General features: G+C 26.7%; 1 protein-coding gene across 2 annotated transcripts in view; it reads right to left on the bottom strand.

Moving 5' to 3' along the window:
- Positions 1-26740, bottom strand: part of LOC132929613 (protein-tyrosine sulfotransferase) — a 97291-nt gene extending 70551 nt beyond the window's left edge. Inside the window, exons 1-2 of one of the 2 annotated variants that reach the window (XM_060995088.1) lie at positions 26517-26740; positions 26333-26429 (exon numbers count right to left, since the gene is read on the bottom strand). In XM_060995088.1, coding sequence (XP_060851071.1) covers positions 26333-26398 — 66 coding nt within the window. In that variant the 5' untranslated portion in view covers positions 26399-26429; positions 26517-26740. Of the gene's footprint in view, positions 1-15642; positions 16143-26332; positions 26430-26516 lie in introns of those variants that run through there. The other variant, XM_060995087.1, reaches the window with a different exon arrangement.
- Positions 26741-27412: the final 672 nt, after the last annotated feature.

Here is a 27412-nt window from a genome sequence, read left to right as displayed (position 1 = left end):
GGAATTGACTATATATATATATACATACTTACATTATATTTGGATATACATTATACACGTTAAATTATGTAAATTATACACATAGAGGGACAACCTGCGAGAAACGTAAATAATATAATAGATTATAAGAGACGAAATCACAGGTATGGATTTTTTCGGCACAAACAATGATTATATGAAGATGCCCTACCTATAAAATGAACCCACGATTTGTGCACTATCTACTCGTATTTATTATTATAAGTATATGTAAAAATGGTTATATCAGAAAATAAATCATCTTTCGGTCTAGAATTTTGTCTTAACACATAACAGACATACAATTTTACTGACATTTACTACTCCGCATGCTCACTGGATTTATGACAGACGATAATTTATATTAAACGATATAGACTGCAGTATATGGTACATGGATAAATAAATTTAAAGTTTAGTATATTATCGAAAGGATTTTAGTCGTACTTAAAATATATACCTAAGGTTAAAAAGCATTATGGTTATACACATAATATGGTTACACATATGTGATATGTTTACCCAAATCACGGTGGCTATGAAATGTAATATTTCGATCTCGTGCGGCATTTTAATAATTTAAACGACTAAATAGCTACGAGGAGTGCATACCTACATATATACATGTACATTAATTTGAGTGATGCTCGAGGAAATAAAGAGTGTGTATTATGATTTCGATCAATTAAGCTCTCCGCGCGCGCACATATTATAGCCGTCAGCGGGAAAATCGTCTACGTAATATACATGTGCGCATAACGACATAGCAGGGCGGCTGTATTATAATATACGACAGCGGCGGTTCACCGAATTATGTATAATATGTATATAATATGTGATTAAACACTTGTTACGGGTATTTTTTTTTCTCGTTTTCGATGTTAAGTCTTTTTTATTATTATTATTACACGTATACAAGGAGGTGATAAAAATATCGTACCGGGCTATTAAAATAATATTATTTTTCAATAGACCCCAGGGCGCCGATGAAAAACGCGTGTTACGTGCCTCAGAGTTCGACAATTTAAGTAAATGTAGGTGATACCTACCTAAATATATAGACATACTACCATTATATATATTGGCGTCTTTATGTATAAACATATACATACATGGAAATGAAAGGCTTGGTAGGGCTGACGGTAAAAGTTGTTGGTTATAATACGAATATAATATTATGAATTTTGTTACATTAAAAACATAACAAAAGCAAATTTTCATTATAAAGATCGCAGAATGCGCAATCAAATTGTAGGTGTTCATATTTTTTTTTTATGTCTACATTTAACATACGACTCGTACTGTATGTGCCTGTATGTACTGTATGTACCTGTGTAAGTATACACTATACATAGGTAAAAGGATACCTAGATAAGTTATACTTTACCGCTATATTATAAGAATATTTTCGGTTATGGCAGATTTTTGCGAAAACGACGTAACAAAACGAACAAAGTTTAATATGTAATTATTTTAATGGAAAAACTTTTAAGTGAGTGAAATAAAGTATACCTAAAGTTTTTTATTTAAATTAAAAACCGTGAAACATTTCCTTAATTTTTTTATTTTGTTTTTTATAAAGAACAAAAAAATGTTTTGTATAATTATTTTCAAAGAAGGTAGACATATATATATATTCTTTATAATATATAAGTTTAATTTATTGCATAAGTACATTATTTATCTATAATTCAAAACTAATAATAAATATATCCAAAAATACTCAAATACAAGAGCAAAGTTAAAATTGTCAATTTATTTTTTAATTTTTTTTTTAAGCAACCAAAATTAATTAATTATTATAATTATTACAAATTTAAATATAATATAATAATTAATAAAAGTAAATTATATTGATAAATACGTTAATATATATTATAAACATTTTTTATAGGTAGCTAGTAATTAGTATTTTGGTACTAACACAAAATCATTTAAGGCAATTCGAAACTAAAATAATATAATTTATATTTATATGTATAATATATTTATTATATGTCTAGATCGAACTATTATGACTCAATAAAATAGATCATATACGAACACGTAGTACTTCTATATCAATGTGTAGAGTGTGTTTAACATAATATAATTTGTTAAAACAATCATAAATTATTAACCGTATTACATATATAATACAATACATTTATACTGTTAAAATTATTTTGAAAATATTTTTAATTTATAATTTATAAATTATAAACAACAATAAAAAACTGTATTGTATTCGAGAAAAGTTTTAATATATGATATAAATCTAATAAATAGTAGTATTTAAAAAGTTTAACTCTATGCTGTTATTTTTTATTCTTCAAAAATGTATTCAATTATTACATTTTAAAAACAAAAATCCATGTGATAGACGATTTTTATCGAAATTATTCATAGAGAGGTCGATATATAATAGTTATATACTATATACACAGCAAGTACATAATATATGTGCCAAATATTATTACTATAAAAAAACTCTATTCAACAATGATATAATACAGCCCAAGGATTAGGTATTGATTTCATGGTCAAAATAAATGTTTTCCAACGTACACTATAACGGATTATCGGCACCCATAAATTGTGCATAATTATGAATATTCAAATTAATTTAATCAAAATATTTTCTGGAACCAAGATAATATAATTTGTACTTTAAAATAATGTACACCAAACTGCAAGTATATTTTGGGCTATAATTTTTGTTAATTAGTACCTTAACTAAAATATAGACTATAATGTATTCAAAGATTGCACTGCAAGCATAACGAATATTATTAATTAGCAAGTGTAATGTTTTGTAAAACATTATGTAAGTGAAAAATTAAACTAATTCCATGGCCATATTTCAGCATACATTATAAGAAATTATGTAACAAACAAAAAATTTTTAAAAAGAGAAAAAAAACTAACATCAAACATCGTACCATCTAAAATTGTGTACATGTACGTAAATTTAATGAAAAACGTATATTACAATATTATGATTGTTTTGTTAACTTTACGACGAAAACAATAAACGTTTCGAACGCAATAAACATTACTGTAATAAAATTGTTTTGTGGGCGTATAACACTCGCGGCGATGTATTATATACATACATTATAGCATACCGACGATGTATTAAATATTTGGGCCCACATAAACGGATGTGCCGACGAAAATAAAAAGACGCTGCAGACAAGTGAAACAAAAAAAAAAATATGCAATACCTAGATCGCGGTGACACGGTTTTATATGCGCATAAAATATTATATGAATAAAATAAAATAAAATACTATATTATTATGCCATTCTTTGAAACCCTATAAAATTGTTGTACGCGGCAGTCGTATTGGTTATCCCATCGGCCATCATACACGTCACGTCTGGTATCCTATAATGATATAGACTATTTGTAAAGCGCAGCAGAGCGATGAAACGTTTTCGCAGAGTACACCGTCGACTACGACACGGGTAGATGCATGTATGTAATAATATGTACTACGCAACATCGTATTAAGTCGTTGAAATGATAATATGTACGGAACGATTCGCTTGAAAACTGGCTATTACTCTCCAGTCTGTGATTTAGAAAAAAAAAAACAATAATTTTCCACGTCGTTTGTTTATTTATTTATTTATATACTTTTTTTTGATATCTCAACCACAATATATGTTTATTAGTTTTAATTTTTCAATCGAAACCAGAAAATATTTTTATAAAAATGTTGATATGGAGTAATGTTAAACATAAAGCTCAGATTAACGGATTAGGGGGTCACATTTCTGGCGCTCAAGTGTCGCATACTGGCATTTTACACTATAATTTATAATTTAAATCATTTTACTAACAAAAACTAATATTTATGCGATATTTAAAAACGAATGCATCTTCATGTTATGAGAAAAATATTTTGTATTCGATTAAAAAAATAAAAATTTAGGTTGTTATTAAAAACTATATATTTTTATTTTGTAAATCTAAATTATTGCGTTCGGTTCTTCGAGTTATTAAAAAATATATATATATTTAAAATAAAAAACAACAATAAATGAAGTTATAAAATTAGCAAAGCCTGGTACATATTTTGTCACTCTGTATAGCATAACGTTTACGATATATTATTCTCTTTGACCGTTTTTACACGATCAATTACCGTCATACGTCACACTGAAAAGATAGACCACACACGCGCACAAAAAGCAAACAAACGCGATTAATTAACCAATGGATGTCGACATATCGGCCAAAAGGCTTTTTTTATGACTTGTGTCAGACTGTCAAACTACGTACGCACGTAACCGTGGTATAATATAATTGGCTTTTGTGGTGTGGCCAAAAGTTTAGGTCAGTATAAGTTAACCTCACCTATACTACATCAGTGTTACGTAAACTATATACGGACCACCACGAATGACATATGAATGCATATATAATATGAGGATATTTAATTTTCGGAGAATATAGATATGTTTTTTAATGTCAAATGCTCGATGTTGACTGGAGAATAATCGAGGATTTCATTTCAATAAGTATTTAGTACATAATGTGTATATTATAAATTATAATATACATACTCGTATCGCGCGGACCACGATAGATTGCAATAAATAAGAACGCACAACGCTATTTATGCATTCGGTCTGGTCACCGTTTACCACGAGCACAATATTTTAACCAAACAACGTGTTTATTTCACGATATTATATTATGATATATGCATACTATAGGTCAGTCATACATACTGCATTTATATTATATATGTATAGATATATATAATATAATATTATTGATTTTAGTTTTGAAAGTAAATATATGGGTAACATTAATCAGGTGCAAACCCGAGATCAAAATTGTTATTATAACGAGGTGGAACAAAATAATATTGAATGCTTTATGGATAGATAAAATAGACGATTGCGCGGCGGCTATAGCGAGTATATTATACACGTTGGACCCCGCGGACTGGGTGATCGTGCGGCGTTCGCCCCCGATTTATTCGAGTCAGACCCTGGAGGGTATAATAAAGTTTGTGTTGTGCGGAGACATGTATAGTAAATCTTCGTGGGACATCTGTTATCCATTATAGCCGTATACCGTAACGATATAATATAGACGCTACACTGCACCGAAACATCTTATGCACAACTGTATAATATTACCTGTGTACGCGTATACATATATACATATGCATATTATTCTGTATGAATGTATAATATATGTGCACACGTATATATTATATGTATGATAAAACATTGTTTTTGAAACGCGAAGCATCGAAGCAGTGTACCTATATATACGTATATATTCATAACCTTATGACTATAAGTTATGAGTTATTGTGACTTATGATTTATATATTATATTGTACAATGTACGCGTGCTTGACGAAACTCGAGATTGTAAAAACGCTCGGGCAATATTGACACGCGAAAGAAATCTATTGTAAACGTGCGGATCGTTGCCAAAAAGGATTACGGTGTCATTTTCTGGTTCACTTGGTCGAAACGATGATGTATTATGACGACGGTGGTTCGAATCTGTACATAAACGTGTAATATACTATATAAGACTGCAAGAGCAAGTCTGTCTTTCCCTTTTTATTTTTCGAAATCCCTCGGGTTAATACGCGTTTATAGGTACCGTCGTTCAGATCGTTTATTAACTATCGTATCTATATCAGAAATATATATATATATATATATTATGGTATATTATAACCCCTCGAAAGTACGTTCTACTACATGTTATTATAATACGACTTGATGTACCATATAATATTGTTATTGTTGTTATATAGCTGTTTTCGATTGCCTATACATCGGAAAGTTTTCAAATAATACGTTTTCGTCCATCTCGTTTACGCACGCGAAACCCTCTCCGAACAGATAACAATTGGCAACCTTTCCATAGCACACGATGATTCACGACATTGTGTGTCCACGTTGTATTATGCGCGATGTATGTGTACAAAATTGACCTACCAAATCACTTGCCAATCGGTTGTTAACCGGCACCTATATAATATGAACTCAATATATATATATATTAAATACACATTTTAAACGATTTCAGGTACATAACAATGTCAAATACGCTCGTGGTCATCGATGTATATTGTATATAGGTATGTTGTATTTAATTAGAAACCGACCGTAACTGCAATGTATTGATGCTATAGAAAATGAATAGTAATTTAAATTTTAATGAGTGTTCTGGGCAAAGACAGCGCGTCATCATTAGTAGCAAACATTATTCCTCGTTGAAAGACTGCGGATAATAATTATAATTTAAATTGGTTTTATCGAATGGCTCTAGAAGGGGTTATTAAGGTGTGAAATTAAATTTATTTATTATTCGCATAAGTCTTCGCGAGTGTGGTCGTTAAAATTATTGCACCAAATTATTATTATTAACATCGATTGTTTCCGATGAAAATAAAATGATTAATTGGCAATAATTGTAGATGTTGCGTAAAGTAATATTTACATAAATTAAAATGTTTAATAATATAATACCATAAAATTATACATCGTTAATTGATTATGCGCAGACGCACGGTAATGTGTGTATAATCTACAATATTATAATATTCGTTAAAAAGGGTCTAAATCGTTAAATGTATTTAACTTCAACTCACGCGCACATAATACGCGTATTTTAGTGGCTCCCTATTTTTGACCATAGAAATCGAATGCATCTATAACGCATGTACGAATTTAAAAGTCACATATCCAAGATACAGTACTGCAACATACTAATGCACTACAAAACATGCGGAGATCGTATACAATTTGAATTTTGAATATAATCTGCGCCAGTCTTTTAAAGTTTTAACATACAATTCGAACAAACTATTTATTATATTATACACATTGGCCACGCCTATTCAACTCTATATCGACTGCACATAATAAAACGGAACGTACCTAACTTGTAATCATTTGCCATTACACCTATATATTATTAAACGTAACGAAGAAACGGTCGTAGTATACTTAATATTATATTTTACGGCCGCTGTCGGATAGGACGCTACTAAAATTTTTATTACGTTTTAATTGCTCCGAAGCCCAATTCGAAATGCATAAAAATTCCCCCGGGCAGTATTTCATTTGTGCGCGTGGCGCTTTTAAATTGTTCGAAGTAGGTATTTGATTTATTGCTCCGCTCTTCGCGTTATACGCGTATACTATATATCTATATCTATATTATTTTTATTATTATTATTATTATTCAGAGTAAAATATCAAAAACTATTCCAAAGTGTATTTTTTTCGAAATACTGTTGCGGGTATATTTGATCGCACATCCCGTTACATTGTGTATCGCCAGCAATTTATCTGTATTTATTGTTTCATTTAAGAAAATAATATTAAACAATATACACGTATTAATCATCATCACTATAACCGTATCGACTGTGGAGCGTACTAGTGGAGGAGGACGGCGGGCGAGGGATGAAGGAGTTACTTTTTTATTTTAAATTAAATAATTTTTTATGTAAAAAACAAAAGCGAAACACACAATATTTTTCGTGGATCATTGGGGTGGATCTTTAAAAACCATTGTTTATAAAAGACAATAGCACGCGACGAACAACATTAAAAAAATAGTTAAGATGTTATTAAAAAGGAATGATTGCTTATATATATGTTACGTTATGCTGGGAAATCAACATCTTAGGTTAGGTTTTTTATTGTGTGACCATCTACTGGTCTCTACATAAAAGTTTGACATAAAACCGTTTGAAACTTTCAAATGTTCCGAAAAATGTTAGTATTTTATAGTCAACCACCGAAAGAGATTAAAATCAAATTGTACGGCATTATATAATATATTATAAGGTAACTTAAAATGAGAAATCTAACTAAGTAGGTGCTTTGTACTCTGACGTTTTACTGCGTAAATCAAAAATTAAAAGTCAACAACCCTATAGGAAATGTGTATAAATAACTGCGATAATCGCATGTTTAAACTGGAGAACATTTTGTTTGGCTATTAAATATTTGAAGAAGTAACCCCGAAGGTATCTCATAACGTACTAAAACCGATCAAAGAATTAATTCGTGTAATTAAAGTTTACACATAATCAATAAACGATAATTATTATATGGGCATTAAGACACTCAAAAACCGTTATCCTGCGATCAAATGTATCATCTAATTATATCGAAATTACAAACATTTATCAACAAATTTATTGATATACAGATACATGGAATATACATTTAAAAAATGTTCATAATAGAAGGGTAATTGTACGTTACATTGACGTATTAAATACAAAATATTATTATTATTAAAATATTAATTTACTCGAATTTATTTTATTACAAAGTAGATATGATTAGCATGAGTATATTCGTATAAATACCTATTATTTTAAATGGCAAACTAGATTTTTTTTTTTTAATAGCGATTAAAAGTAATTTCTAAAGTAGATCAATTAATTTTAATCTTAGAGCGATGTTTAAATATTTAAAATGTATAGTAATACGTTATAAAAAAAACCAATATTGTGGACTAAAAATTAATTAGTGTAGGTAGTACGAAATATTTAATCATTAAAATATACTACAATTTACAATTAAATCGATATAATATATATATATATTAATATATTAATTAATTATTATAAATTCATATTAAATTCTTAAAAACATATTAATACATTTTCATTTACTATTATTACTATAAGTATAAAGTAGTATTAATCATGTAATTCAATTTCGTCTGATATTTAGCAAGTCAAAATACGCACATGAGTATTATTTAAATTACATTGCGGTAAAATAAGTTTATCGAATAACGTAATATACTATCCCTCGAGTGGAACAAGAGAATTAAAATTCAACTGATGTAACGTTACAATATGTTCATCCCTACTGAAATTTAATTTCTCTTTAAATACCTTTTTGGACGTTTTACTAATTCGAATTTTAGAAACGACTTTGAACAAAACCAGTATGAACGTATCAATTAGTTCCTATTTTTCGATTGTTTAGACGCTCAATTTTATTATAGACATTATACAACAAAGATATCTGAAATTCCGATTCCCATGTTCATCATCACTTATACTAAAATAATTAGTCGTTTTATAGAATGACTATAATATAATAGTTGTGGGTGGATACAAGTGCATCCTCTTTGTGTTGCCTACATTATTTAATAATAACATTGTATTATTATGCATACTACAGAACAGTCTACACTCGACGGGTACCTACATAATAATATAATATTATATGTGTTCATCAAAATGTCGATCGGTCACATCTTAAATTATTTTTTAATTACCAACGCAGCTTATATTGTAAAAACGTTGTAAATAATGTATTCAAATAACTATGATGGGTGTTTATAATTTTTCTTGCGTATAGATTTTGATACCAATAATTATAGTTATCTAATGAAATTAATTATTAAATAATAATAAAACCATATAATATGTAAATACAAATTCGACTGAGTTTTAATTATTTAATTGAAAGATTTATGAAAACGAAAAAAATGTATTAATATTTAATTTTAAATAAAAAGCTCAAATAAAATATCAATGTATTGAAATATTATAATTAAAATAATACAAAAACTGATAAAAAAAAAAAATTACATAAATTAAATAAATATTACATAAAATATTTTTTATAATAATAATAAAATTATAGAAAAACAGTATTTACTATTATTTAGTATGTATGATATAAGAACATTATCTTTAAAAAGAACGGTTTTCATAAACAAAAAGGAATTTATTGTTCAATTTCAATAAAGTATAAATTACATCCAATTTCCGATGAATTGAATGCTATAAGTTGGATGAAAGAATTGAAGCGTATTTAAAAAAACTACTCACAACACAAAAAAAAAATAATATGTCGAAGCCAATAGTTTTTACGATTCACTTAAAACGAAGAGTGATGTTTTATTTATTATTTCACTATACAAATGCTTTTTTTCAATTGCTTAATAGCCACTCTTATATTTTGAAACGAAATAAAATGCAAATTGATTGGAATAATAAGCTACCTGAATATTGATTGACTACGTGTTTAAATGACATAAATAAGTAACCAATTTTTTTTAAACCAAAAATACAATTTTAAGTATATTATGGTAATTGATTGAACACGGTACACTTTTTTCACAACATAATTGATTGAAAATATTTCATTGTTTCCATTATTGTATCAATTAAAAATGAAATTAATATTAGCAATAATATTATGTCCAGTATTATGATACACGTTTCCAACATTTAAAACACAACTACGCTTTACAAAATTCGCATATTTTTCGTATTTTTTGATGTCAATATGAAAAACAATTGTTCAGAAATAATGTACACTTAAAATATGACACGCGTATATAATACGATACGACAAACGGAATTTACGAAACAGTCAAACCCGTTTTACATATTTATTACTCATGCACAGTCGTTGGATATTGGCACTGCAGTTTACCCGTGTATAATATATCGACGCTGTATTAAAGCAAGAAGTAAATAAACTTATATCGACGGTAGAGCCCCAAGCGATTTATATACGAACACTTCTAAATTAGATTGGTTTCATTAATGCTATAATAAATCGGGAACAAGAGTAAATGTGTTCAATTGATTTATATATCACAACACACGTTCAAATTAAAAAAAAAAACACTGTTAATAGGAATCATCTTTGAATTTGTTTATATTAAATCGTTTGAATACAAATTATACGGTAGGCAGTTACCAGTTAAATTATGAAACCGATACTAATAAATCAAATAGATTTAAGAGTCAAACGAAAATAAAAAGAAACGGGGAAGAAATAAATCTACGAGTCTATTTGAATACGAGATGAGTCTATTTAATTTAAATTTATTAATTGCAGGTAGTTATTATATTAACACGGCGACGAAACTACAGGTGTTAGGAAAAAACTAATAAAATGTAATTATCGCCTCAAGAAATCTAAACAAGGGAGACACCTAACTAGGATCAGTGTAATTAATTCGGATTTAAGTCTTAAATTAATACACATAAACTAAACCCACACAAAAACCAAAATTAAAATTCAGCTTTTGTCGTCTGTGCATTATATGGGCTGTAAACTGGATTGTTAAAAAAAAAAAACTAAAATTCACGTTTGTGAATTCATGTGTGAAGCTATTTTGGAAATTAAATTTTATACCGAAATATTACGTGGTAATAATAATAATACATAGGAAGAATTTATGAGTGTCCTACTGACGTCTAAATGTGTAAATAGACGGCGATTTTGCAGAAGTTACAACAAATTAATGTAATTATGTATCTGATTTTATGTTGTACGTGTTTTACTAAAATAAGATTCGCCATGCGTAAACATATATATTTCAGCAGGGAAGATACACGTTGCACGGTATAAACATAAAAGCTAGTGCTATAAATGTTATAATGGTTTAAGTGTCATATTGAACCAAAAAAAAATCATCTAGAAAATAAGAAACACTGTTTCGCGCGTATACATAGAACATAAATATTTGTGTATTGTGTATACAATGTTTAGTTATTATTATTGTTATTATTGTTGTATTATACATGTACCCCGTTGGTATTTATGAGGTTGTAACTGTCTTTATAAAGACATATATTCTATTACGAACATTTTGGTGTAAAAAAAAATAATGTATTTCTATTCAAGTCACTCATCCTAAACAGAAACAGAAAAAATTTTTCGAATTTTCGCTATGTTTAATAATTGTAACACGATGACATTAATAAAAAAGCTGACTTTATGGTATTGTTGGAAATAAACAATAGCGCTATCGATATATTATTACTATTACCATTAGTACTATTTGAAATCGGTAGAATAAAAAAAATAGAAATACAAAAATAGGCGTATCATTATAGATTGACAATATTGCACGTTGTATTTATAAATGAAATAGAAATTAGATAGAACGATTTTTGTCGGTCAAAAACACAGTCTGTTACCGTGTGTAATACCGTGTTCATCCGGTTTTGCACGTACCGACAAATAATTAACTACTTACTACGTTTTCCCGGGATGATGTCCGTGACGACGGAACACCGACAATATAACTATATATATACACACGACTAAATAGTACGAATTTGCTAATAACGTTACTTCCATACCACACCAATTGTATAACTACCAATAAGTTCGGAAGACAATCATTAATTTTATTCGACGTCCATTCGACAATAATGATTATACTGTACCGTTACCGTGTCAAAAGTTATATTTTAGACACGTAGTAATTGATACAATATGATTTAAATGGTTGTCATCATTTTCGGTAAGTACCAACAAGTCTACACAGACATATATAGACGCTTTTCGTCGAAGTCAAATATATAGGTATACCGTCACAGCGAACGGTGAATTCCGAATTGGCGACCACCTGGGACTCTTTAACAATGTCTGACAGCTGGAGAATTAATTTACGAGTGAAAAAAAAATCAGAAATATTTTTGTACAATATTTTCGATTGAATTGTTCAAATCATTCAAGTTTAAAGAGCAGCAATTTGTATATAATAAGATTCAAAATTGGAAATTAATTATAAATAATTTGGTGGTTTCCATGTACATACGTTGTTATAAGGTGAAAATAATGTGAATATCAAAAACATATAAAAATGTACACGAGTATACGACTAGTGTAATTATTGCAAAAAACCTGTTTTGATTTTTCGTAATTAGATCAAATTTTTATGGAAAAAATATTACACGATTCTTAAATTTTTTAATTTGTAACGTAGAAGACTGGATAATCAACAAGTGAATATGAAGCGTAGGTATTTATTTAAATTACCATTTAAAATGATGTTTAAAAGATCATATAGACTTATAGTATAATATGAGCATTAACTATAATGTATAATAATATGTTGAAACTTGTTCATCGATTTCGGTCGTAAAATTAGATAATATGCAGTTTAAGTAAATCTATTGAAAATAATAACTAACATTAAGTACTTTGTTGGCATACATATATACAATTTTCGAAACAATATAGTTACCGTAATAAAATAATTAACACAACATTAAATATGTAAAATTGGGAATCGAAAATGAGAACAGAAAAACTATAAATTACCAAAAAATGGGTCTCTATAATAAAGGCAATAAGGCAGAAACAAAAATACATGTAGATAGATCGAAAGTTTAATTCTGAAAACGTGACTTTGGCCGAATAATATTCACTTCCGCTTTTTGTAGTCATTTACGTTTTAATTAACTAACTTCGTCAAAGTAATATTCCGAAATTGTATGTATACTTAACTCTTTACGGGTCAACGGTGCAATATATTTATGCATATTGCATACAGTTTATGGAAGTCTGGTGTGTGTGTGTATTTATATATAATGAAATACATTTTTTTTTTAGGAAATCGTCTTACGAAAAATCTATAGTTCATAGTAGTTATATTGCATTAATTTTAGGTACTACGCGTTTCTTGAACACGCCGTTCTCAACTAAAACAACTGGCCGTGAAGTTTATATATTTAATACATATATTATACGGTTTTATGTAACTATATTAAAACATTTCTGAATAAGTTACAAGTATAAAACGCTCAACCACACAGAATAATTATTTTATTGTAAACAAATTGGCCGAAGTTATTATTATAACTGTAATATGTCCATTTAATAACTTATTTTAAGTAGTATAGAACTAATAATTATAGTTCGAAGTATACCATTTTAAAAATATACATATTTCTATACTTATTTCATATCAGCGAATCAAACTTCTTATAGCAATAAACACGACGTTTGAAATATTATTATAGCTTTAGTATTTTATGTAAACACCATAAAATAAATGTTTTAATACTTCACTTTTGACTATATCTAGTGTAATTAAAAAATAACTATAGTAGAAAAAAATACATTTCATAGTAATTTTGTAATTATTATTCCTAGAAATTAAATACAAATAGTATCCAATCACATCAAATAACGTCATTAGTATTGATTTTTTTATGACTTTTTATTCATGCATTGTTAATATTGATTTTTATAAGCTATAATTGTAGTAATATATCAACATATATTTATTTATATGTGTTTTATAATATTATAATAAAAAGTTTAGCCTAATAGTATAGAAAATTGTAAAAGTTTTAATTTATAATAACATTAACAACTTATACGATTACGAACAATATCCACTTCCAACAAAATTATACCAATTAAAATATTTAAGTTAAGTATTATACTGATAATATATTTATTTTTATTTTTCGAGTTAAATACGACATAATACTGGGAATAATTGAAAAATATCTGTTTTAAAATAAAAAATGTTTTTGACAGAAAAACACAGTGGGACGTCCTGTATTTTAAAATCAATGTATTTCGTTTATATTTTTATCAAATATTTTGTTTAAATAACAAGTATTATTACAATAACTATCCTATCTATTATGATATCAAAACTAAAATACAATTTAAAAATTTTAAAAAGTTTTTAGTTTTAGCCCGTTATAAAATATCAAAGACAAAATAATGTAGTCAAACCACCTACGATATACAATGTCAACACTTTTTAGTGTCAACTCCGAGATAATTTTTTTTAAACATTACATATAAAATCATAAAAATAATAAAATACTTTTATTTCGTTATATTTTTACACTAATTAAGAAATAAGTATCTAATTTATAAAAGCTACATATACATTTAAATTTATTTTTTAATTTCAGTATATTATTACACAGTTCACAATAATTTAGCGCACGTTTATAACTTCTATTCGTTTAACAAAATAGACATAATTTTGTTATGCTATGTTAAAATAGTTATACATTAAAAGTCCTTAATTCTCAACTCGTTCATGTTTTTTTCATTATCTACAACGAAATCTATAATACGCTATACATAATATGTAATCAATTACTATTAAAATACCCATTATTTTTTAAAAGTAATGAGACAAAATTTTAAACATTTTCATTTGGATGTGTATGGAGTTTACAAGATTACATCTTTATGGAAAATACCACTAATTAGTTCGTGATTTATCATGGTGTATTATAAGTTACAGCCCTGTATGTATATGAATATTCCCATTAGAGTAATTTTCATAAATGAAAAACTAAAGGTGAAATTCTAAACACAATAAATATACTCATTTTTAATAACGATACGAATGTAGATACTGCACATTTGCATATGTATAGGCTTCAATACTACCAACAAAATTCAAACATAACAGTCATTCAAAAAGTTTAGAAATGTTTAATACCATTAACTTAGTTTGTTAACTTTTCGGGTCACACGACCAAATATAATTTATACGGAAAAACCTAATGGGTAACTGCGAAGTTTTCAAAGTAGAAAAGGGTTTCTAAACACCTGAAAACGATTTAACATGTTTACGTCTCCGCAAAGTGGTATCCCGATCCCATTCAAACCCATACTTTTTGAGAAACTTTTTATTTTTATAATCAGTATTATGATCGATCAAAACTTTGTAATTAATATTTACGGTTCCGGTCACCAAAACAACAACAACGACTACATAAATAACAAATGACACGAACGTCAGATTTTCAGGATGTATTAATTTATTAAAATATTTACTGTAATAATATAATATATCTACAATTAATGTGTAAATAATATTCGTACCTTATATCCGCCACACTTGTGACAAGCGATCACGTCTCCGTTGTGTTTGACGGTGGTTTTGTGTACGCCGCCACTACCAAAATTGCTGTAGTACGTCATCGTACGACATTTGGGATGATAAAAAAACAAAAAAAAACAAAAAACCAAAATCGGCTACACTATACGTTTGATCCACCGCTGTATTTTATAAATAATATAACAGCTATTATAAAAATATAATTTTATACTGATCGTGATCAGCGAAACGAAAACGCGACTGGGTCAATATACAATATATCATATACTTTACTAATAATTTACGATTTGTTATGATTGCGATAATAAAATAAACGTTTGCGGTACACGGTACACCTGACCCGATAGGGTGTTTCGGATGACTATAATGTAATAATATACGACACGACTTGTGAGTTTGTCATTCGAAAGACGATCGCAGGCGGTGACTTTTCGCGGACGCGGCGACCAACACGCTCGCCGTCGGACTGCGAACTGAACGGGGTCCGCCGCCGCGTGATTCTCGCGCGCGTTTTACGGTCCGGAGACCGCGACGGCACAATAATAATATGTACACAAACATATATAATACATATAAAATGTAAGTATATATCTCAGTCATAGGCGTGTACTGATTTTTATCGTAAGATATATATAACTACTCAGTCTTAACAATTAAATAAATACATACAATGTGTACGTATGTCTGTGTGTATATGTGAATGTATAAAAAAAAATGTACTGGTAGATAAATGCGTTTATATTCATTTCGGATAAGTGTAACATGAATAGGACTAGGATTCATGTATGTATCAAAATAATAAATGCTAAGATACAATTTTCGACTATCCTTTTTTCAACAGTTAACTATTGCGTACTCGTGTGTATATGTTTATAGAACATAAAATCATACTTAACAAACTAAAAATAATTGTAAATCATTCGTAGTATATTTTTATATCATTTATATGATTCTGCTTGGACAATAAATCTCGAGATTTGAAAACAATATTTATCAGTCAATGACATTTATGTAGGTACTTACCTATGATAATATATGTATTTCGATTACGAGTATAATACAACTACATAATACCATTGTGTCCTAAAAGCTAAAATAATATTATATCGAAATATGTACTAAAAACGTGTTAGATCTTATTAAGATTTCATGGAACCTTTGTGAAACCATAACTGAACCCAAATAAATAATGGATAGGAGTAATTGTCTCGCACAGTTACGAAACACGATTCGGAACTATAATCAAACGTATTCGTTATAAATGATTCTCTGTTGTGTTTTTCTCGAATAAATGTAAATAGTGTACAATCGCATTGGACTTATTTTATCTGAGGAAAATAAATAATCAAACCTATCTGCGACTGAACTATTACTTTAAGCTACAAAATCATAGCCACTGCAGCATCAGGATATAGTGTTTCGTACGATCTATATTTTACGCCGCGAACGGTGTACAGTGTACACTGTACACAGACCATTAATTGCTCCCATTCGTCAGAGAGAGTCAAATAGTTGGCACCTATAGTATATATATATAATATTTCGCAAACGTACAGAACAACAAAAGCACGGGTTTATCGGAGTCCTGGTTACTTTTGTACTCCGCAGAAATATGATGCTGCGTGGACATGGGACATTTTACAATACCGGGTTTGTTTTTGAAGCATACTTTAAGTGAAACGTTTGATAATACAATGATCGTTTGACTGCAACAACAGAATATTCTATAATAAAAAATTCTAATTTATGGTTATAGATTAGTCCGTATATACTGTGTAGGTAAGTACTGTACATATTTTTACACTGTAGTTTGACACTATTTTACACAGTTTTCATATAATAACGACGCAACAACCGATTATATTCCTCAATAACTGCTCACATACACCGAACTTTAGATGAACGAAGTGACTTTAAAACACGTTTATATAATAATAAATAATAACAATATATGTATAAAAAAATTTCACATAATAAATTTTACATTATACTCGAGTGCCATATTATAGTTTACTGTGCACTTTTTTTTTTTTTTTACGGCGTACGAAAAACGGAAAAAAATAAATACGGCAATATTGTCGTTGTACAATAATAATATAATATGCACAATGCACATATTATATAGTTAAATGTGTTTTTGTGGTGGTAGTGCGATAATGATACGTCGAAAAAAACAACGAAAAGCAATAACGTTACACATAACAATAAACAGTTACTGTTATTGGAGCGACGCGTATACACGCGATATAATAATACATATTATTGTGATAACTCGTATTAGTTTTCGTGAGCGCAATCGACGCGCGACGAAGCCGGAGATCATCGCCACCGTACTTATTATATACTTTACGACTACCAATGTTCATTTTTAATACATCAAATAATACTGAATATACACCTAACACGAGAGTTTGTTTTTATCATAAATCGTGTTAGTGTTGTTTTTTATTACACAATTAAATTCGTCCAAATCCAAAATTAATATGTACCTAATCGATAGAAATCATAACGTACGAATATCATTCCGTATACTACACGTCTGTTGTGCGAGTGAAGTGAAATAATTTTCATACATTTTTTTACCATTTCGGTATGCATAAAATATGAATAGTATAGGTATAACGGATAACTAATACATATTGCCGGTAGGTATATTATTAACTTACCGAATACAAAATATTATATGATAGTCGCTATAATCGCGTTTAAACATTATTACGGTCATCATACACAAAATAGGATTTGGAAGTATTACTGGTACCTACCTATACTTGTTATTTTTTTTAACATTGAAAAGCGTGCTTTGATGTTACATTATGTGTTAAAAATTGAGTGAACATGTTTAAGTGTTTAAGTGCACTCTTAAAAAAATATTGAATTCCAAAAAAAGTCATAACATAATTATATCCAAATTATGAATTGAATTCGTCTAGTATATAGGTATTATTGTGTCTTGTGTAGGTTTGTAGATAGCATTATAGGCATATATATCGAATTAGGTATAATATACTTATATTTATAAAAAGTATACCAAGGTAATCCTCATCATGTATTATATATTTATACTAGTGAATTTAAGTACAAAAATAAATAACTACGTTATTCTCAATATTCATACAAATGCACATTTATTTATTTTATATTTTATACTAGAAAGATGTGGATAGATATTTCACTTTGAGATAATTTAAAGAAGACGGAATTGAACATAATCGTGTATAAAAAAAAACCTAATTCTATATTATATAATGATTCGGTCAATCAAAATTAGAGTGAAGTCTATACTAAAATCAAAAATCAGAAAATAAACTAAATTTTTTATCTTTTTTTATTGCTACTCGTTTATCCTAATGCACTAAAAATACCTGATTTTACAGTTTAAACTCTTTATGTAGGTAACGTACACATAGATAAATAATATATACAATTTTTACATATATATGTTTAGTACCTACTACAGATGTTGCACATTTCATCAAATAATAAAAGCACCTAAATATATTTTAAATCTATTTTTTTATCACATGCTATATTAAAAAAAAAAAACAATTTCCTTAACGATATTATCTTAAAACTCGTCTTGCCCATAAAAGTATTTGAAGTAAGTTTTAGTACAATTAAATGCATTATAAGCGCAACGTATTAAGGTACACGTATGTATATGCAATATATTTCTTTAAAACTATATTATAGTAAGCTTATAAAGTATTTTATATCACAAAAAAGTACGAATTTATATAGCAGCGATAACTGTATACTAAAGCAGTATACAACAAAATTAATGATAATATAGGGCATGACATTCAAATATTGGAGGCTAACAAAAAAGTTTTTTTTTATAACATTGAAATGTTCACATCAGTTATTAAATACTAAAAACACAATACACTATTACAACACGATAACAAAATAATATAACTGTCGACTTGTTTTTATTGTGTTAAAAATTTATGGTCATCCAAACGTTTATAACTATAACTGTAAAAAAAATATAATATACACACACCACACACACATACACATACAATATATATATATACAATATACAACAAACATAATATAAGCAAACATTCAATTTTTTAATCATTTATATTTAATATTTATTAATTTGTCACTTGATTTTTGAATTTGTATCATACAATATTAGGTATATAATGTACTCTATTATTAATTTAATTATTAGTCGGGTGTCTATACACAATTGATTACAATTTCGTTAACGTATAAGATATTTTATCCCAACGGCTCTATCTGAATGTCTTTCTATGTTATACCAGGAGAAAAATCTTTTTTATTTAATTTATTTTGAAGTCAAACTATTCAAATTATATAAAAATAGTTTATTACATTTACTAAGAAGTTAAGAATTTAATTTAGCTAAATTAATTTACAAAAGGTACTTATACCATACGTTATTCTAGTTGCATTTTGTAACAATTAAATGGATAAATGTTACCTAATTTGAATAATTTGATTCATAATTGGAATATGCAAAAAAAGTTTTATTATAATTTGTTTGAGACAGAAAGAGACAGTAAATATTACTATACGTTAACGCAAACTTAAATAGAAATTTGAAAATGTATTAAATATTTTTAATTGGTTCCAACATGTAGGTACCTACAGAAATAATAAATTTACATATATTATTTATGATAATGGTAATATTTCAATACTTCGTATCTGAGCACAATGTGGCATACAATTTACTATATTCAAAAGATTCAATGACATTTAATAATGTCCATAAAATGGGTAAATCATATACCTATACTATACATTTACAAAATAAATACATTTTATACGCATAAATACAATTTTCGTTATACTTTTATTAGTTATTTCAATAATAGTATATTATTCATATTAATTTTGTATCTAATGTCAATAAGTTATATTTGTCTAATAACTACTCACACAATATCAAAAATATTGTCAAAACTAATACAGAGCAAGCTATAATGACAATTTAATGTTGTGTCAATTGAAACAGCAAAATTGTAGTAATATAGACTATTTTTTAGTGTGTTATTAATACATACAATAAAATAAAATTAATGTAAAACATAATATATTATATTTTTTCTTTTCTTAAATTGTATATAACGTATGACTCAGAAAAATCAACCGTTAATTTAAAAATACTAGAACTTACATACATTTCATGCAATTGTACAAATAACATAATATGTATATGAGTTTTTCACAAATTGCTTTTTTCTTATTATTTACATCGTCATTGTATAACTGAATTATGTTTCCATTTATGTATAGTATTTTTTTTTTAATTTAAACAAATGTTTTTGTCTATTTATCAAATAAATATATTTTATTATGAAGTAGGAATACATTTTTCTAGATATATCTTCATACTATATAATTAGTAAATAACAAGGGCGCTCATCTGTCAAACCTAGGGGGGGGGGTTCAATCATAATCATAAGTACATTTATTATTCATAACTAAAAAAAAAAACAATAATTTTTCTATTCTAAGGGGTGACATGTCAACCCCCTTGCACCCACTTAAACTTTATAGGTGATTACCTATATAAATTATAACAACAAATGTACATGAATTTTATATTTGTACAAGATATATAACTATATTAGTTATATTTTAGCCAACTTATTGAAATATAAGTATTCCTATTTTTTTTTTTTACATAAAAATAACAGCATGTTATGCCTACATTTTCAGGAAATCAATTATATACATTTTTTATTTATAAATCGTTTAATTGAGTTATTAGGTTAATTAAAAATTGACTTTGCTAAAATAAAAAAAAAGTATAAAACGAACTATATTTTTAAACGAATTATGAACTTATAGCAATAAAGTTTTCCATTATATTTTATACCATCCCATATTATACAAAGAATATATAATAAGAACAATGGTAGATAGTTCAAGATGAGCTATGAGTGAACGTCACGCGTCATACGCTGTCATATCAATAAATCTGAATCTAAATACAAATTACATCATTCAAATATTGTAATAAACGAGTATTACCTTTGAGTATATGTAATCGAATTTGAATATTAGTAAGAATACGAATTTGGAAAAAAAAATGGCAATAGATATTTTTGCGGAATCGGGTAAACTTGTAATATTATGATGCAATTCGCTAATATATTTCCGAAATAACCATATTTAGTTTCACATAACTTATCAAATATTATCTGTCATCGAGATAATTTTTTTTAAGTCTTAGTCTGAACCAAATTTATTATATAGAATGTACATTGACATAATGTTACATACCTTTCAAATATAAGATATTGATTAAAACTTTTTTTTTACTTATCACAACATTTTAAGTTAAAGGTTATTTTGTGTAAAAACTATCAATAATCATAGTTTTTACTTTATGTAAATTAAATAGGTAATTATTTAATTATTTTCCAACAATAAATTAAATATCTATGAAATAAAAATTCTTACTAATAACTGATTTATATTAAATTGTATACAAAGTATCTTTGAGGTGAAGACGGATAACTTAGTACTTACAAACCAGGCGTTAAATAATTATAACATTTTGAATATTAATTTATGTCTAAATTTCACATATCATCATATGTTTTTAATAGATACTAACTTAACACTCTTTACAGGGTGATCCTTGTTACTCTACATTCATGATTTCAAAGTTTTTATTTTTTTGAATACATATATTGTTATATTTTTAATTTTATACTCTGAAATAAATTACTTTTCTAAATAGTTTAATATATAAAAACCAAATATTGAACAGGTATTTCATTAGGTAAATAATATACCTACCTAAATAGAAAAGTATTTACATTTTAGCATTTAAAAACAATAAAAAACATTTTTTATATAATTTTTTCAATAAAAATAAAATATTTTAAAAAAACATACAAACAATGAATACAACATTTAAATGGACCCCCTTGTACATTTAAAATTATTAATATTAATATATATATATATATTGATTTAAGATAACTATTCGATAACAAAGTAGATATACAAAATATTACATTTTTACTATTATCTAACTACCGTAAAATGGGGTGAATTACAACAAGGCTTAAGTATTTTGTTTATTATAGTCGAAGAATATTCAATTTTAATGTTATCATTTATCAACTTGATATAATAAGAATTAAATTCATAGTAATACATTTTATCAATTGAAAAAAAAAATCATCATAATTGAATAATTTCTACCTCCCCAGAAAAATATTTCGTCCACGCTTATGAATTTACTCATTTTATTACCTCCAAAATCCTAGCGCCGTTATACTATTAAAATGTCACTATCACAATAATTTTTTTTTCTACATTGAAAATATTGCCAATTTTCCTGAAATGTACAAAACAACAGCGTAAATACATTTTTCAATTTGTTTTTTTTTTAAATTTATATAATAATTATGTAAATTCAAGGACTTTTGTCGCATTATGATGTTTAAATGTAATTTTGTTATATTACTTACTTTCATTTCATTTATATATGGTGTTTAGAAGGCACATCTGTTATAATTTATTAAATAATAAAGTGATTTGAAATTTTGTTTGTAATATTTTTATGTTTATAATACTTATAGGTACTTATTATGTTATTATGATTTTTAAACCAATGTTTCAATTCACCCCATTCAAAGGTTAATTGCAAAAAAGTCATATGAAAAAATATAGTAAAAAGTTAATAAGTTATATTTCTGAATTATACTTATAATGATAAACAAGGTAGCAAGAATTCTAAAAAAGTGTTTTCCTTAATATTAGTATAAATGCCTGATTCTTAAATTAAGTTCAAAGTTGGATAAAACTTAAAAATTGTTGTAATTCACCACATTTTACGGTACTAATTAACAGCCAGGTATATCACAGTTTCAATTTTGAAGATACCTCAATTTAAAATATTATTATAAATTTTGTGGGAAAAACTATTTATTTTTATTATAATATTATTTATTATCTTATCATGCTGTCTAATTATAATTTATGTATATTATTACAAATATAAATTATTTATTAAATTGTTTACATTAACTCAAACAAAAATGGTTTATAATAAGTATTTACAAGCTAGTTTGACTATAATCTTCTGACCAATTGACAATATAATAAAAGTTGACGGTGAAAATGGGTAGGTGGCATGATAAAATCTTACTCTTTAATCATACCTAGTGATATCACAGAATAAATAAAATAATTGCATTTATTGTGTGATGGTATCATAGTACCTACCATACATTTTTACCATAAAGACATTTTAATAATTTTGACCAAAGCACCAATATAACAAGCATTTTACAAAAATTCCACAATACGTTTACCCATATTATAAATATTTCTACACATACTATCAATAACAAGGATTGCTACTTTTAAGTTTAAGACCAAAATAGATAAATTAATAAAATATACATAGTCTATTTATCTTAAATAAATATTTGATAGATTAGATAGATAACTACCAAAACCTTTAACTTATTTTAAATTTATTTCATATTGTGGTTGCAATTTTAAAGAATCAAAATTTGTTTATGGCAATAACTTATAACTAAAACACATTTGTACAAAATCTACCAACATGCCATTTAAAATAACTAATACAAAATAATACACTTAATTTTTGTAATTCTACAGTTGCAGTCAACCAATCTTCATATTAGGTTGATAAATATAGTAACCAATATGTATGTATAATAATGTTCTTAAACATTCTTGGGAAAATTCACATGTTTTATTGTTTACTGAATCAAATACATAATAAGTAAATAATACTAATATGAAAATAATAAATCTAATGATAATCTATTGTACTATTGAATAATAAAAATATTACAAAAAGTAAATAAAATTATTTATCAAAGTAGATTAATTCAAATAATTTATATTTTAAATAATAAGGGCAATGTCATTTATTCACAGCTCATAGTATTTAAACAAAAACTGAAAAATGAAGTAAAATACTTATCTCTAATAAAAAATAATTTAAAAATATTGAGCATTAAAAGAATCAAACATCCCTATTCACTATCTTAGTTATTTAAATAAGTACCTAATACATTAATATGCATGATCTTTGTTACACAAAATACGCCAAAATCCAAGATTAACAAAATATATAGCTATTCATTATAAAACAGAATTACTAGTAAAAACAAAAATATTTACATTTAATTAGGTAAGTATTTATTGACAAGATGCAATGCATCATATGATATGAATTGGATATTTAAGAGTATAGTTAGTAGTATGATAATTGATAAGGGTCTCCATAAGAAACATGGTGGTGTAAAAATAAGTTACAAATTATTTAATTTTTTAGAAAAATTTTAAACTTAGATAAATAATAATGCTTATTAATCAATAATCATATACTTTGAGTAATATTGAAAAATTTAAAATCAGCAACTAATCAATTTCAATTTGATAGTATAATTTTATTACTTATAAGTAATTCACCTTAATTTTAGCAAAAAATGTATAATGGTATGAAGAGAAATTAGTTTGAATTTTATAGAATATTAAATATTTAAACAAAAAAATAGCAGTATAGATTTCAATTGATAATACTATGGTCCTATATAAAGCTTTGCTTTGATTCACTTTACAATTATCTACTTAAAAAATAATAATACTAATATAATACTAAACATACAATATATTCAAGAAAATAAAACAATGTGTATAATAAATTTGAGATCTTAAATCATATATGATGTTTTATTAATAATTTTGAAGATTTTTTTTCATATTTTCGTAGTAACAATTGGTAATGAACTGTTGATGAATATATTAGATATCACATTCAAGTTATGTACATCATTCTGAAAAGAAAAAGAAATAGTTATTAATTAATAGATATAGTTGTAAAAAGCATTAAACAAAAAATGCATTTCAAGAGTATATCAAGAGTATATATTAAAAAAATATATGAACATAAATGTTAAGAACCATGCATGTTTAGTAAATAAATACTAAAAATATTACTTCATGCAAAGGAATTTTAGTAATAACAATATATTAGTAAAGTATAACATGGTTTTACATGGTGGAGAAGATTCTATGAAGTTAAATGTTATAACAAATGAAGATTAAAAATTTAAATGAAAATAAAACTACAGTATACAGTAATAATCTACATGCCGGCTTACCAATATTGTAATGTAGTGAACGTTGTCAGTTATAAATCTGCTTTCGTGGTTGCTATAGAATTGTATAAAAAAAATTTACAAAACACATTCAATCACACTAACACTTGATTTTAAATTGATAAGCTAATTACTAGACAGTTGTTAGGTATTTACTTCCCAAGTCTTGTAAAGTTTACAAACAGACAAGAAGTAGCCCAAATTTTTTGGCCGTAATAAATAGTATAATTATTTTATTATCCTTACGTATTAATATTAGACAGCTAAGTACAACAATTAAAGACCAATAAAATATTTGTCAGTGTGTATAATACTGTAATATGTTTAATTTTACCAATACCATTGTATAATCGCCTCTACATGGCCCATTTAGTGTGCTTAACACTGAGCTTCTATAAGCCTACATACCTTATACCTATACAAGTCTTAATACTACAGTCATGAGGCCTATCTAGAAGCATACCTCAAGGAACAGAAATTGGTGTAATGACAGAGTTTTGTGACCAAAATGGGGAGAAGGAACAATGGTGCTTACCTTAAACCGAGTTTTGATTTGTGTCACAATCTTGTCCATCGTGGTGGCCGCTTCAGTGTCAGTCATAGGTAACTGGATGGAGAACAGGTTTTCTGCCCTGTCACATAACACGTTTACATTACCAAATAATAATTAAATTAATAAATCAATGAAGTTTATTTTTATTCAACAAAATCTTACTTACCAGTACTAATTCTATTACAACTACACACACAACGCTGCATGTCCACAGCCCACCAACAGAGGTACAATCCCTACCACAGAAATATAGTAAAAACTGTGAGTTAAATAGCAAAGGAGAAATTATTTACCGAATTTCGGTCAAAAATTCAAACACAAGTATAAAAATCAAACAATAACAAAAACAATCACACACTTGGCATTATCACGCGGCTCGAGACATTCGTGTGTGCCGTGTGGTGAAATCGGCCAACGAAACGTTTTGCACCGGACCGGTTGTCAGTGTTACCAGAAACGGCGAGACATAGATATAATATTATCGTAAAATTCGCCACGCACCACTTGGCACCACACCAACAACCGACAAAGATATTGTTGTAACATTTTGTAACCATAAAATCTAAAAAAATGTATCATGGAAATTATTTTTTATAGACATTTTAAATTTCAATTTGGACAAAATTACTTACCTATTTAAACGATCAATATCGATGTGTTAATTATTTTGTTATAATTTAAAAATAATATTCCTGGGAATTTAAACTTTTATGTACTTTATAGTTTATATTATTATGAATTTTACTAGAAATTCTAGGTATATGCAATAACATTTTTGATTTATTTTAAAATATTATCTATTCATAGGTACTATGAATTTATTTTTACTGTTATACGGTATAAATTAATTATTTAAAATGTTTATAAACAATAATTGTCTTGATACATTTTTTTAAATTGTATGGTTACAATAACATCTTTGTCGATTGGTTATAATAATTAAATACTAATAATATGATAAATGAAAAAAAAATTATCAACCTGCTATAATACTAAAAATAAAATTAATGACTAATAACTATTAAAAAAAAAAATTATAACTTGGTGATATAGACTGGTAGA

The sequence above is a fragment of the Rhopalosiphum padi genome, chromosome 4 (genome assembly GCF_020882245.1).
Source record: "Rhopalosiphum padi isolate XX-2018 chromosome 4, ASM2088224v1, whole genome shotgun sequence".
Lineage (NCBI taxonomy): Eukaryota > Metazoa > Arthropoda > Insecta > Hemiptera > Aphididae > Rhopalosiphum > Rhopalosiphum padi.
The sequence above is the reverse complement of the archived record's forward strand: the minus strand, read 5'-3'. Positions and strand labels throughout refer to the sequence as shown.